The sequence below is a fragment of the Maniola hyperantus genome, chromosome 20, assembly GCF_902806685.2.
Source record: "Maniola hyperantus chromosome 20, iAphHyp1.2, whole genome shotgun sequence".
In the NCBI taxonomy this organism is placed as follows: domain Eukaryota; kingdom Metazoa; phylum Arthropoda; class Insecta; order Lepidoptera; family Nymphalidae; genus Maniola; species Maniola hyperantus.
Window position 1 is genome coordinate 9,489,619 of NC_048555.1, and position 14,381 is coordinate 9,503,999.

The 14,381-nt window shown below is 40.1% G+C and overlaps 2 protein-coding genes across 3 annotated transcripts; both read right to left on the minus strand.

Moving 5' to 3' along the window:
• Window positions 1-644: 644 nt before the first annotated feature.
• On the minus strand, window positions 645-3,676 carry LOC117991999 (spidroin-1-like). Of its 2 annotated transcripts, XM_069505218.1 has the most exons (4): window positions 3,565-3,676; window positions 2,160-2,202; window positions 1,192-1,812; window positions 645-1,122 (listed from the first exon to the last, which is right to left on the minus strand). In XM_069505218.1, exons 1-4 carry the CDS (start codon window positions 3,577-3,579, stop codon window positions 671-673), a joined length of 1,131 nt encoding a protein of 376 aa, XP_069361319.1. In that variant the 5' UTR covers window positions 3,580-3,676; the 3' UTR covers window positions 645-670. The 2 variants fall into 2 exon arrangements, with proteins under 2 accessions (XP_069361319.1, XP_034835535.1); XM_034979644.2 differs by having other exon boundaries at window positions 645-1,812.
• Window positions 3,677-6,594: 2,918 nt separating this feature from the next.
• On the minus strand, window positions 6,595-10,216 carry LOC138403777 (uncharacterized PE-PGRS family protein PE_PGRS20-like). Its single transcript, XM_069505598.1, has 4 exons — window positions 10,166-10,216; window positions 9,137-9,179; window positions 7,792-7,830; window positions 6,595-7,163 (listed from the first exon to the last, which is right to left on the minus strand). The coding sequence occupies exons 1-4, from the start codon at window positions 10,178-10,180 to the stop codon at window positions 6,646-6,648; spliced, it is 615 nt and encodes a 204-aa protein (XP_069361699.1). The 5' UTR covers window positions 10,181-10,216; the 3' UTR covers window positions 6,595-6,645.
• Window positions 10,217-14,381: the final 4,165 nt, after the last annotated feature.

Sequence of the window (14,381 nt, forward strand, 5' to 3'; positions counted from 1 at the left end):
CTCTCGGCAAACTCATAGTGGATTAACTATTATTATTTATAACTAAGCTGTGGTAGCCTAGTGGTTAGGACGTCCGCCTTCCAACCGGAGGTCGGAGGCTCGATCCCGGGCTCACGCATCTCTAACTTTTCGGAGTTATGTGCGTTTTTAAGTATCTAAAATATCACTTGCTTTAACGGTGAAGGAAAACATCGTGAGGAAACCTGCATGCCTGAGAGTTCTTCTCCATAATGTTCTCAAAGGCGTGTGAAGTCTGCCAATCCGCACTTGGCCAGCGTGGTAGACTATGGCCAAAACCATTCTCCCTCTGAGAGGAGACCAGCTAGTGCTCTGTAGTGAACCGGCGATGGGTTGATCATGATGATGATGATGATTTATAACTATATTCACTTCACTGTATATTCAGTTGGCGAAGGAGTCCTTAATAAAAACTTCTTTTAGTTTCTTCATAAGGACTCCTTCGCTGACCATTAGATCACCGAGGAGAATATTAGATACAGTAGGTAGGTAGGCACCTAAGTTTTATTTTATCCATTGTTTTGGATTTCAGTCCAGCTTTTAAAACAACTCATCTCTGTTATCACAATCATTTATTTCTATAAGCAACCCACAAACTATAAGTATATAACTAAAGTTATCTTAACTTAGGACTAATGTACCTAGGTATCACTTATTTACCTTCTTCATCACTATATTCGTTAGAATCCTCGAACGAATTATGACCTCGTTCGCCGCTGCCGAATTGATTTTGTCTTCTAGATCCGCTTGGTCTATCAAATCGGCCCTCATTGCGGAATCTGCCCTGGCTTTGACCTCTATATCCTCCCTGGCCACCGAATTCTCCCTGGCTTCCCCGGATGCCGATTCCTCCTAGACCACCTCCGCTGTTAAATCCGCCCTGGTCCTGTCCTTTAAATCTTTCCTGGCTTCCTTGTCCACGGAATCCTCCCAGACCACTTTGACTGTCAAATCTACCCTGGCTTCCTTGGCCTCTAAATCCTCCCTGACTTCCTTGACTACCGAATCCTTGGCCTCCGAGGCCGCCTTGACTGCCAAATCCAAATTGGCTCCCGCCGCCTAATCCGCCCAGAGCTCCTTGACTGTTTAATCCACCTTGGCTGCCTTGGCCCAGGCTTCCTTGATTACCTAACCTGCCTTGGTTACTTTGGCTTCCGAATCCGTCTTGGCTGCCAGATCCAAATTGGCTCCCGCTGCCTAATCCGCCCAGACCACCTTGACTGCCTAGGCCTAGGCTTCCTTGGCTACCTTGGCTTCCGAATCCGCTTTGGCTGCCAAGTCCAACTTGGCTTCCGCTGCCTAATCCGCCCCGGCTACCTTGGATTCCTAGTCCGCCTTGGCTGCCAGATCCAAATTGGCTCCCACCGCTTAATCCTCCCAAACCACCCTGGCTGCTTAATCCGCCTTGGCTACCTTGGCTCAGGCTTCCTAGGCTACCTAATCCGCCTTGGCTTCCGCGTCCTCCTTGGCTGCCAGATCCAAACTGGCTCCCACCGCTTAATCCGCCCAAGCCACCTTGACTGCTTATTCCACCTTGGCTACTTAATCCGCCTTGGCCTCCTAGTCCGCCTTGGCTGCCAGATCCAAATCCGACCCCACCGCTTAGTCCGCCTAAGCCACCTTGACCTCGGCTTCCTTGGCTGCCTTGGCTTCCAAAACCGCTTTGGCTGCTAAGTCCAAGTTGGCTTCCACCGCCTAATCCGCCCTGGCTACCTTGACTTCCGAATCCGTCTTGGCTACTGCTGCCAAAGTCTGAACCGCTGCCACCACCCAGGCTGCCACCAGTACCATATCCTGTCAAATGAAAAAAAGTACTTGAAGGGAGTTACAGCACCCCGTAGAAAATATTGTACATCGACCTTTAGAAAGAGATAGCGGTTTCGTAGAGCGTAGACTACGCTCTACGAAACAATATATATGTACAATATTTTCTGCCGGCTGCTGTATAAACCTACTTGGTAGATTTATCTATTGTATTGTAACTGGCATAAGACTAATCTTATAAAGCGTAGGTGCAGATTTAAATAATAATAATATAATAATATTATGTATACTGTATAGAGATAGAAATTGGTACGAACAAATAAGTTGCCGTTAATTAAAATAATTAGTGAGCAGATTCCTAATCTAAAAAATCTCACCTGGGCTAGCCGCCGCAATGGCAACTAATGTTAAAACGACCACCTGAAAAAAAATATTAGGTATGTGATTAGTATGTTTAATGATGATAATATGTGCAGAGTTCATAATTGTACCTATTAATACACAGGACATACCTAAGTTATGAAAAACTAGCATTTTCAATATCAAGTTAGCTCTTGATTGCGATTTCACCTGGTATAATAGTGACGATGGAAGGCATAGGTAGAGGTAGGTATGGAAGTGTTGAATTGAACAATCTATTATCCATATTTCCATCTAATACCTACCCTATACCTACCTACCCTGGTAGATGCATTTGACGATTCAAAAGTAGTTTACGTGTAAAAGTTCATTTGAATAAAAATCTTTCTATGTTACATACCTATTATACCTATTTTATTTATTTATTTATTTACGATTTTAGATTTAAAAAGGGATAGACAATTATATAAAAAAACTTAAATCTAAATTAAAAGTAAAATAAGATAACATTAAATAAAAACTAAAATAAATTAAATTAAATCTAAGACCTCATCGAGACCACCGCAGCGAGGCATTGTACCCAAGAAGTTGGCAGCCCGCAGCATTACCCCTTTGGATGGCCAAACTAATTCTCTGACCAAGATAGCTTCCAGCTCTTGGGCCTCCGATAGACTCGGTAACCGTTTTCGAAATTTTCTCAAAAAGAGCTTGAGTCCTCGGGCCCCACGGCCCCAAGGTCTCCACACCAAAAGGCACGAATATGAAGCTCTCATCGAAATTTTCATATTAGCGCCTCTTGGCCTGTTCGGCGCTGATGGCCGCTGCACCCGCCATAGAGGAGATCGCCTGAATGTGGGATGCAGCTAAAGTGTCTGCACACGTTGCATCCCAAACAAGCGACCTGCCCAACAACTTTTTATAAATTCGAAGTGTGTTCATTTGTCTCGTAATTTTTTCACGACTTTCAACCCCTTAACCGATTTTGATAAAATTTGGTGCAAAGTTAGCTTGCATTTTCTGTCGCCCTTTTGCTAAAAAGCGGCTAGTCCTGAATCGTCTAATTTATTACCTATTTTGAATAAATCATTTGACTTTGACTTAATTTACCACTGGTTTGGAAATACCGAGAGGAACCAACAAGAAACTAGGCGGTTGCTGTTGCGTTGAGCTCAGCCGGCGGTGCACGGTGGGTTGATTTGATCATGATGATGATGAATTTAATTTTACTTAAAAAGCTTCTTAAAATTTAATTAATTAAGTATTACGACTAACTTTACTTATCGACATTTTTCACTAATTTATTAACATTCCTTATTTATATAACTTTTATTTACTTATGTAAATATTTAAGATACTAATTAACACCGGTATTTCACATTAGATCATTCTATGGAAATTTAAGATTTAATAATGTTTACTTACCGTAAATCTATACATGTTTAGAGGCGGTCTGTCCAACCTTACGAATCAACTTCTTATGCCGGTATATTAGCACTGCGGCATATTTATATAAGCAGGTGCAAAATTCGTACCTATCCTGACCTCCGATGGTTGTTTGGGTTTTGTTATTAAGTATAACTTTAGTAATTAATGCTAGGTATTTCCTTACTTTAGGTGTTTCGTGGAACGACATCGTTCGACATTATTTTAATTTTATTTTACTTCTCTCGAATCTAAGTAATAGTCATAATAACTAAGTAGGTATAATAATACTTATCAGATTAAGAAATTTTCCTTAGCACGCTCCCCAGCACCTCTTATACAAACGCATAGATTAATTATTGGTCCGCTCTACACAAACGTTTAAATGTCAACCAATCGAGCTCAATGTTTTAGAAACAGATTCTACATACAACATAAGATCAGTATCCTTATTATAAATGCGAAAGTGTGTTTGTTTGTTGGTTTGTTCTTCAATCACGTCGCAACGGAGAAACGGATTACTGTGATTTATGGCATGGGTATAGTCAAAGATCTGGAGAGTGACATAGGATACTTTTTATCCCGGAAAACTAAAGAGGTCCCTCGGGATTGTTAAAAACCTAAACTCTGCGGACGAAGACGCGGGCGTCAGCTAGTTTGCATATAAATCTTTTTGCCCATGTTACTTTAAAAATAACTATTTTTGCAGAAATTTGGAAAACCACAGACATATTTTTTTCTAGAACGACACATTGAGTTTGATTAGTTAATATTATTCAAATGATAACCAAACTACGTTTGTTTGGTGTGCGCTACGCATAAAGTCCTCTTAATTACCTGAGTACCTAATGGAAATTTTATAAATAACTAGCGACCCGCCCCGGATCCGCATCGGGTGATGATCGGGTGCAACAATACAGTAGGTAATGAAGAAAATGAGGTTAATTTTTGTCCCAGAAAATCAAAGAGTTCCTAACCTGCGTTTAAAAAAACTTAATGACAGGGCGTTGCCATGATTTCTAATAAGTACTATAAAAAAATAGAAAATATAAAAAAATTAGACTTTATACTTTGACGTAAGATTATTTTACACCTTTATTACCTTTTATCTCTCAAAGCCACCATGATCCAAACAAACGTTCCTCCCAGTGTTGGGGACAATACTTACCTACGCAGATAAACTTTCAGCTTTTATAAGATAATGGCTGGCTCTCTCTATAAATCCATACCGAAGAAATTGCGCGCAAGATCTATTTGGTACAGAAATAGCTTGTATCCCTGAAATGGATATAGGCAACTTGTTTCCCGGAAAATCAAAGGGTATCCACGGGTTTTCTAACGAATTGGAATTGTTTTTCTAATTGCATTAGATACATAATATTTATCATTTAATTGTACCTAAAACTCTTTTTGGACGCCCCAGAATCATCAACGCCAGCGTGGTCGGCCGAGGCGACGTTGGCGTGATGAATTAGATAAATTTACAGTTACGTGGCCTGAAGAGGCACGAAATAGAAAATTGTGGAAGGATCGGAGGGAGGCCTTTGCCCAGACGTGGCAGCACAGGCTGATTTAGATAGATTAGATAGAATTGTACCTAAAATTGTATTTGCAATTCCCTGACAGGGTCTCATGTGCTTATAATATTTAGCTTTAAGCACCTACCATCAATTCATCAGTACCCTTATATAAATGCGAAAGTGTGTTTGTTTGTTGGTTTGTTGGTTTGTTGGTTTGTGGGTTTGTCCTTCAATCACGTCGCAACGGTGCAACGGATTGACGTGATTTTTTGCATGGGTATAGATAAAGACCCGGAGAGTGACATAGACTTTTTATCCCGGAAAATCAAAGAGTTCCCACGGGATTTTTAAAAACCTAATTCCACGCGGACGAAGTCGCGGGCATCAGCTAGTGTAAATATACATGAAAGCAAATAAATAAATCTAATCTAATCTAATCTACAACCCTTGACTGCGATGTCAACTATAGTGGTCAGTAATGATGCCGTCTAAGAAGGAAGCGGGCTAATTTGAAAGGGGTATGGCAGTTTTATTAAACCTTACCGGTTTTAACACAGTATTGTACCGGAACGCTAAATTGCTTGGCAGCATGGCTTTGCCGGTAGGGTGACAACTAGCCACTGTAGAAGCCTCCCACCAGACAAAACGCGGATGAAATCGCGAGCATCATCTAGTACAAATATGGTACTTACTAAGTATATATGTATAGCACGCGTCAGGTTGAGATGGAAATCGGGGTATGAGACGGAGGGACTCCCCGCACACCCGCACGTCGCCCGCGCTCAGCCGCACCGGGTTAGCGCAGGGGCTATGTGTGTGCGGGGCGTCCGTCCCCACCCCGATTGCCATCTCGACCTGTCGCGTACATAGGTATTGTACGTTGCTTGATATCAAGGCTCTCAATACTTAGTGGTAAGTGCTACCTACTCAAGCGAACCGGGGTGGGAAGCTAGTTTTTAATCCATACTTATACTTACATATACCTATCTATACTTATTAATATTATAAATGCGATAGTGTGTCTGTCCGTCTGTCTAACCGCTTTTCACGGCTCATCCGTTTACAGAACAGAATCTATGTACAGAGTTATCTTACAACTCGAGGACGGACATATGCTACTTTTTATCCCGGAAAATCAAAGAGTTCCCACGGGATTAAAACAAACTAAATCCACGTGGACGAAGTCGCGGGATTAATCTTACAAAGCTACACATATACTATAGATACTAGCGGATACCCGCGACTTCATCCGCGTTGATTTAGATTTTCAAAAATACCGTGGGAACTCTTTGATTTTCCGGGATAAAAGGCTGTCACTCTCCCGGTCTTCACTATCCATGCAAAAAATCAGGTCAATCTATTGCAGCGTGATTGAAAGGCAAACCAACAAACGAACACACTTTCGCATTTACAATAATATGGGTACCGATGTCAGTAACAAATACTCTATCCCATTTTAGGAAATTCTTCTCATTTATTTTCTTATAATTTTTCAGTACATATCGGCTGATATTGCACAATTCTTACATTCCTCAAATAACAATCAAGTGTTCTTCAGTACTTAATGTTTGTCACTGTCATATTTCCCGTGGCTGCTGTGTCCGCCGTGCTGGTGGCCATATCCACCTTGGCCGCCAAATCCACCCTGGCTATTGTGTCCGCCAAGGCTACCCTGACCGCCCAGGTGTCCTTGGGTTTCACCATGCAGGCCGCCTTGACCGCCCAGTTGTCCTTGGAATCCACTTTGGCCGCCAAATCCGCCCTGGCTATTGTGTCCGCCATGGCTACCATGACCGCCCAGGTGTCCTTGGGTTTCACCATGGCCGCCTTGACCGCCCAGTTGTCCTTGGAATCCACTTTGGCCGCCAAATCCACCCTGGCCATTGAGTCCGCCATGGCTACCATGACCGCTTAGGTGTCCTTGGGTTTCACCATGGCCGCCTTGAACGCCCAGGTGTCCATGGGATCCACCATGGCTGCCTTGACCGCCCAGGTGTCCTTGGGATTCACCATGGCCGCCTTGGCTGCCTTGGCTACCAAATCCAAGCTGGGCGCTAAACCCACCCTGGCCTTGTTGTCCTGTCAAAACATAACAACAACAAGTTTATTGTCGTTGTTGCCCAAAAGGGATACAGTGTGACCTAACTTCGAGTAGAGGAAACTGTTTTCAAAGTACATTTTTTGTTATTGGACCCATTTCTTTCAAAATAGTTTGTTGAGATTCCTTGTGATCTCAAAAGAGAAAATGAAAATTATTGACGGCTACTGAAAATTATTAACCTTCAACTATTGTAAGTACCTACTAGCGGATACCCGGCGTGTGCTACTACGTTAAAAAATGAAAATAAAACTCTAAAACCATCTTCGCATTATTGCCTTTCTAATGCAACTGGTTTGGGGCACATCGGTTGGATGGTTTCAAAGTCTTTAACGGGCACTGGTACAGTAGTGTAGATACATCGACCTTTAGAAGGAGATAGCGGATTTGTAGAGCGTTTTCTCTGTAGTTGAGTTGAGACCGACAAAGCGTCATATACATATAGGTATGAGTGATAGAGACAACCATATAGACAACAGGGGGTCATCAATGTAGACAACGCAAGACAACGCTTCTTTCTAAAGGCCGATTTGTACATTATTTTCTGCCGCGTAGGTACTGTAGAAACATTTTTTGTGTTTTAAATTATAATATAGAGATTTAACTTACCGTATCCGCCTTGGCTGCCGCTGCCGCCGCCGCCGTATCCTATGCAGTGAAAATAATTGTGAATGAAGAAAATAATATCAGAGTCCATTAATTATAACGGAATTAAAATAACTAAGTAGGTAGATAAATCTTTGAAATCGGGATGGTGCAGCATATTTCACCGATTTTTAGCTATTGATACCTGCTGTCTATTTACACAAATAATTAGGACGCCTAACACATATCTAGCCCTCTAACAAATAAACCTGGAATAGCGGTGGAATAGTTATACTCTGTTTTGTCTTTCTCTGTCATCAGTAATTTGACATTTGAAGGCAAAAGACAAAACAGAGTATACCTAACTATTCCACCGCTATTCCAGGTTTATTTGTTAGAGGGTAGCACTTTAAATTAATATACGTGTGTCTATTTTTCCGCGGTGAAAAGCTCGCGCGCCAAAGATGTAACTACTAGTACTAGATATATGCCATAGCATCCCAGTCTCACTACTTAAGGCCCTGTAGTGTTAAGTAGGTGAAACTATTTAAATCAATATAATCAGTAGGTACCCTCATCAGTAACATTTATTATAAATGCGAAAGTGTGTTTGTTTGTTGGTTTGTTGGTTTGTCCTTCAATCACGTCGCAACGGATTGACGTGATTTTTTGCATGGGTATAGATAAAGACCTGGAGAGTGACATAGGCTTTTTATCCAAGAAAATCAAAGAGTTCCCACGGGATTATTAAAAAACCTAATTCAAACAAGAACAAAGGGGACACTTGACGGCAACGTTAGTTCCTATTATCGCCACGCGCCAAGATAGCCTAGTCGCACTGTACATCAAATTACGCCAAACGTTTATGACGTCACGTCATACAAGATAGGCAAGCGTCGGCGCTTGATAAAAAGTCGCTGATTTGACTAGTAGTCATCATTCCTATTGTAATATAGTAGCTATATAACTCTAGACAGGCGGAGGTTAAAAACAGGACTCTTATTTTTGTTCCTAGTGCCTCTTTAGGCCATATTCTCTTTGTCGCGGTCCTTACTTAATTTTATTATTTTATTATATTATTCTTAATTCTGTAGGGTTAAGTATATTTAGGAGATCTGTTTAAAAAAAGGCACTTATGATGAACTAGGTGACAAAGGAACAATTTTTGATTGCATCGATTTTTCATCTTCAGTTTTGATTTGTACCTTGTTATTATCTAGCTTATTTCAGTATTAGGTATAATAGGAATGTGCAACATCCGCATAAACTCAAGAGAGTTTCTGGATGTCAAGCGGTAGAATGTAGGTACAATAATTATTATTTGGTTGAAATAAAGAATTAAAAAAAAATTTGCAAAGATTCCACATACCTGGCGACGCCGCCGCTACGGCAACTAACGCTAGTACGACAATCTGAAAGAAGGAAAATTTTACAATTAGTAAACAGCTAAGCTACGTGCGCACGAGTGGTTAAATTACAGTACGCGGCCAAAAGTGATGAACATCGATCTTTAGAAGGAGACAGCAGATTTGTAGAGCACTGTCTCTATGTAAGACGGACAGATGGACTTGATCGCACCGGTAGGTTCCTTTTCTATATTAATTATGTTTATTTTGTTTCGAAACCTTAAAAAATAAAAATAACAAAACTATTGAAGTCTCACACTTTTGTGTAAGGTACCTATTTTCAAGTTCAGTAGGCTTTAAAAAAATTTGCGTTTAAACTAGCGTGAGTGATTTCCATTTTACTAAACTAGTCGGGCTATGCTATTACCTCGACTAAATACGTGAGTAAAGCCGGCTATCTCCTATATGTATAACAATAAAAATATTCCAAAAATAAACCATGTAATACACAAAATCACAATCCTACCTGTACACAGTAAGTGTACACAATATGACAGTTTGTTCCGGCGCTTCTTTTGCTTGTTCTCAGGTAGAAGAAGCGCCAGAATAACCAGCTCTTAGCTTTAAGTTGTGATGTGTGGCACAATTGTATAAATAAACGTTTTTTCTTTCTTTCTTTCTTTCTTTCTTTCTTTCTTTCTAAGTATATAAAAGAAAATTAAGTGCTATCGACTATCGTCATGAAATATCATGCTCATGCAAAACACCCATAATTAATTCCATTTGGCCACCATCAGCTGACTCTGTTTATCCACCCTAAACAACCAATCTTCAGTAGGGTGTATACTCGAAAACGCATGTCCATCTATTCACCCCGAACAAATTACTTATAGTTACAAATTCGCCTTCTGGAATGCACGGACACAAGATTCCGCGTTATGGCTGTTTTAGGGTGGATTAACGGAAAAAGCCACCAGATCTTCTTTAATGTAGATGTCTCACGATTATTATAAATATAAAATAACTAAAGCTTTATATATTTATTTACTTACAGTGAACTTGTACATATTTATAAACACAAGTGGTCAGTCTGTTAATCTCACGAATTATGCCAATACATGCATCTTACGGCTTTTATAAGGACTGTAGGATACCTATATCATTCTGACCTCATAGGATCGTTTTTATGTCCTTTATAATTTTTATTATCCACACGATAACGTTAATTCTTGAATTCAGACATTTTGTGAAATATCACGGACGTGTTTCGTCTCTTTGACCTTGTCCTGATCAAATATTTTTCCATCACCTTAGTTGTCAAAGCAAGTTCTCATTTTCTCATAACTACATTATCGAAAAACTATTTTATTTTACATTTAGCCTAAAAATATCGACATGTGCCATTTTGCTGGTTTTTCAGCTTTATTCAGCAAAATGAATTTTAAACTGCACCTGTAATGTAGACCTGCTATTTGATTTGGTAAAAGCACAGTACTTCCTTAACAAAAGCTTAGCTCCATCGATGTACCGTACCTAATATTCAAACTCTACGATACAGATACAGTGTTGCGTAAAATAGACTGCCAGTGCCGCATACCTACTGTTTGTCCGCAAATGTTTCCATTTGCAGCATTCCACTAGAAGATGACCCCACACTATGCAGCATGCCGCATGATCACACGTATTTCTGCGTAAAACAGCCTTTAAACCTCAGTTTAACAGACATAATTCGTTTTTACCAATTTTAATATTTGACTGCAACTTGAATTATTAGTAAATAGATAGTTTTATTTTTCACTCGATCGACAATATTGTCAGGTTATGCAAATTTTATAAACAACTAGCTAATGCCCGCGGCTTTGTCGGCTTGGATTTAGGTTTTTAAAAATCTTGTGGGACCTCTTTGATTTTCAGTGGTAAAAAACCTTACATACCTACCTATCAGGTACCTTTCTTCAGGTCTATCTATCCTATGAAAAAATATCGTCGATCCTTTACACCGTTGCGTTGCGTGATTGGAGGACAAACCAACAAACTAACAGATAAATGGGTACCTACCTAGTGATAAAGCCTGTTCGCTGACTTAGTGTAGCTACACCCGCAGGCACACTTAATATTTTGCTTTTATTATGTTATTTTTCACTGCGTTTGATAAATAAATGTTTACTATTCTAAGAATACTATATACCATACCATACCATAACCATAAGAATAATATATACTAGGTATATTATTCTTATGGTTATTGTAATAAAATACGAATATAAATAATAAACACAAGTTGGGTATCGACACTGTGTTAGTGAACATACTTTATAAAGTAATAGAAAACAGGTTAGGTAATCTATTAATCAATTTTTTTAAATCGTATGTTCGCTTTTTAGAGGAGGAGGGATAAGGAGACCATTTTAAATCGTTAAAAAGTTTTTTTCACAAGAGATTTTTAATTATTATCTACTTTGAGTCATTTTATGGGGTCACAAATCACAAAACCTCTCTTTTATAAATCGGTTAATCGAGTTCCAACTGTAGGGTTAAGTCCAAGAAACATACAGTGCGACAAGGCTCACTTGGCACTTGAACGACATAGACAGGGGGGCGCTGTTGGAGAACAAAGGCTTAGAATATTCAAACAAGAACAAAGGGGACACTTGAAGGCAACGTTAGTTCCGATTTTCGCCACGCGCCAAGATAGCCTTGTCGCACAGATCTCATAAGAATCAGGTTTTATTTTATAATTTTTATTTCTTTCATTGCATTTTGACTTGCAAACATGCAAATATTGTTTTATTATATAATAAAAGGATTTAATAAATATAAATGCATAGGAGGGCTATCTATTAATTTACATGGGGTTATTCAAGTGGCGGACCAACAAATTCCAGCAGATGTTCATAGGCGGCGGTAATCACTTAACATCCAGTGACATGCCTGCTCGTTTGCTAGCTATTAGTTTTCACATAAAATAAATAGAGCTAGGTACTTATGCATATTTTTCTTGAAAAGTACTCGCATGACAAAAATAGGAAGTTCAAATTATCATTTTGCCTAGGAGCTTATAACTTTTCATTAAAATAAGCGTTTTACTTTTGTTCAAAATGCTTTGTAGGGACAACCTATATATAACCTAGAATTCGTACCTATAGATACCTAAAACTTTTCTCCTATTTGGATGAGGAACTGTTTTGACGACCTCCCTGGCGCAGTGGTGAGCGCTGTGGTCTTAATAGTGGGAGGTCCCGGGTTCGATTCCTGGCAGGGGCTTGGAATTTTATAATTTCTAAATTTCTGGTCTGGTCTGGTGGGAGGCTTCGGCCGTGGCTAGTTACCACCCTACCGGCAAAGCCGTGCCGCCAAGCGATTTAGCGTTCCGGTACGATTCCGTGTAGAAACCAAAGGGTGGGTTTAATAAAAACTGCCATACCCCTTCCAGGTTAGCCCGCTATCATCTTAGGCTGCATCATCACTTACCACCAGGTGAGATTGCAGTCAAGGGCTAACTTGTATCTGAATAAAAAAAAAAAACTGTGAAGATCAAAAGCATTTATAGAGGGGAGTGATCAGGATATGGCTACTTTCTGTTGCCAGATATTAAGTAAGTAGGTACGTCAGTCTGTCTGCCCTGAGTGATTGCTATATGTACCTATTTATGGCGTCTGAAAAACATGTTGTACTTAAGTCCTGTACATTGCTAATGCGCGTGGCTGCCATTTTAGTGACGTCAGCAATAGACTGAAGTTTCGAGCTGACGGTATATTTTTATTTCGGCTGCTGTCAACTGACATCATTTCGATGTTAATGAGACATGGTTCCAGCGCAATATTTTTTGCAAATTGTTGTATATCGTAAAACACGAATATATGGGTGGTGATGATATAAAAACCAAGTACTCGGTAGTTGTACTTTTGCGACTTATGTAAAGACTCTTTAATGTTCGGTTGCGTTTTGGAGCTATGACCTTTCAAAAAATATTATGCAAAAATAAAAACGATAATGGAAAGTGCCCGAGATGGTATTGTGAAAGCAAGTAGGTACAGTACTGGGCAGAAAATAATGTAGGTACCTTTACAAAGACATAGGGGTTTTGTAGAGCGTTGTCTCTGTCGCTGATACCGACAAAACTTTACATTGGTATGACTGGTATGAGTGATAGAGACAACGCTCTATAAAGCCGAAAACTCATTCTAAAGGTCGATTTACAATATTTTCAGCCGCGTACTGTCATCACCATCATCATCAACCGATAGACGCTGCTGGAAATAGGTCTCTCGTAGGGACTTCCACACGCCACGGTCTTGCGCCGCCTGAATCCAGCGGCTCCTTGTGTCTTGTCTGATATCGTCCGTCCACCTAGTGGGGGGTCTTCCAACGCTGCGTCTTCCGGTACGAGGGCGCCATTCCGGCACCTTGGGAGCCCAACGTCTATCGGTTTTGCGTACTATGTGCCCTGCCCATTGCCACTTCAGCTTCGCACCCGTTGAGCTATGTCGGTTACTTGAGTTCTCCTAAGGATCTCCTCATTTCTGATTTGATCACGTAGAGAAAGACCATATCTCGGATCCATATGTCATCACTGTAGGTATATATTATCATAAAATCCATGTTTAGGTACTTACTTATCTATATATCGCCTTCGGCTCGGGAGTATCAGTCAGATGGGCGAACATGTTGGATAAAAATCTATTATTCCATAAGATTTCATATTCCACATTTGTAAAATAGGCATTGTTTATCTCTTAAAGTAACAACTAAAGCATTCTATCTAAGCAGCGGATGTTACTGTCTTGGGAGATAAAGAGTCAAAGTAATCTATACCTACCACCCACCTACCAGTCACCCCACCAACTGACTGACTGACAAATCTCAGAAACTATAAGGCTTATAAACTTGAAATTTGGAAAGTAGATTCTTTCTAAGACGTAGGTGTTAGCTAAGAAATTGTTTTAGAAAAACCCTCCCTAAGGGGGTGAAATGGGCGGTGGAAGGTTATATTTATTATTAAGCAAACGAGCAGGCGGGTCATCTAATGTTAAGTGATGACCGCCGCCCATAAACATTTGCAGCACCAGACGAACCGCCACTGCTTGCAAGGCATTGGCGGTTCGTCTGGTCTACTCACAATTTTTACTAAAGGTAACTTTAACAGCTATTCAGCAGCAGGTTATTGTACACTAATTACTACTCCATCTCGTCTTTGGAAATACTTCTCATTTATTCTCTTATCATTTTTCATCCAATATTGCACAATTTAATTCTTACATTTCAAAA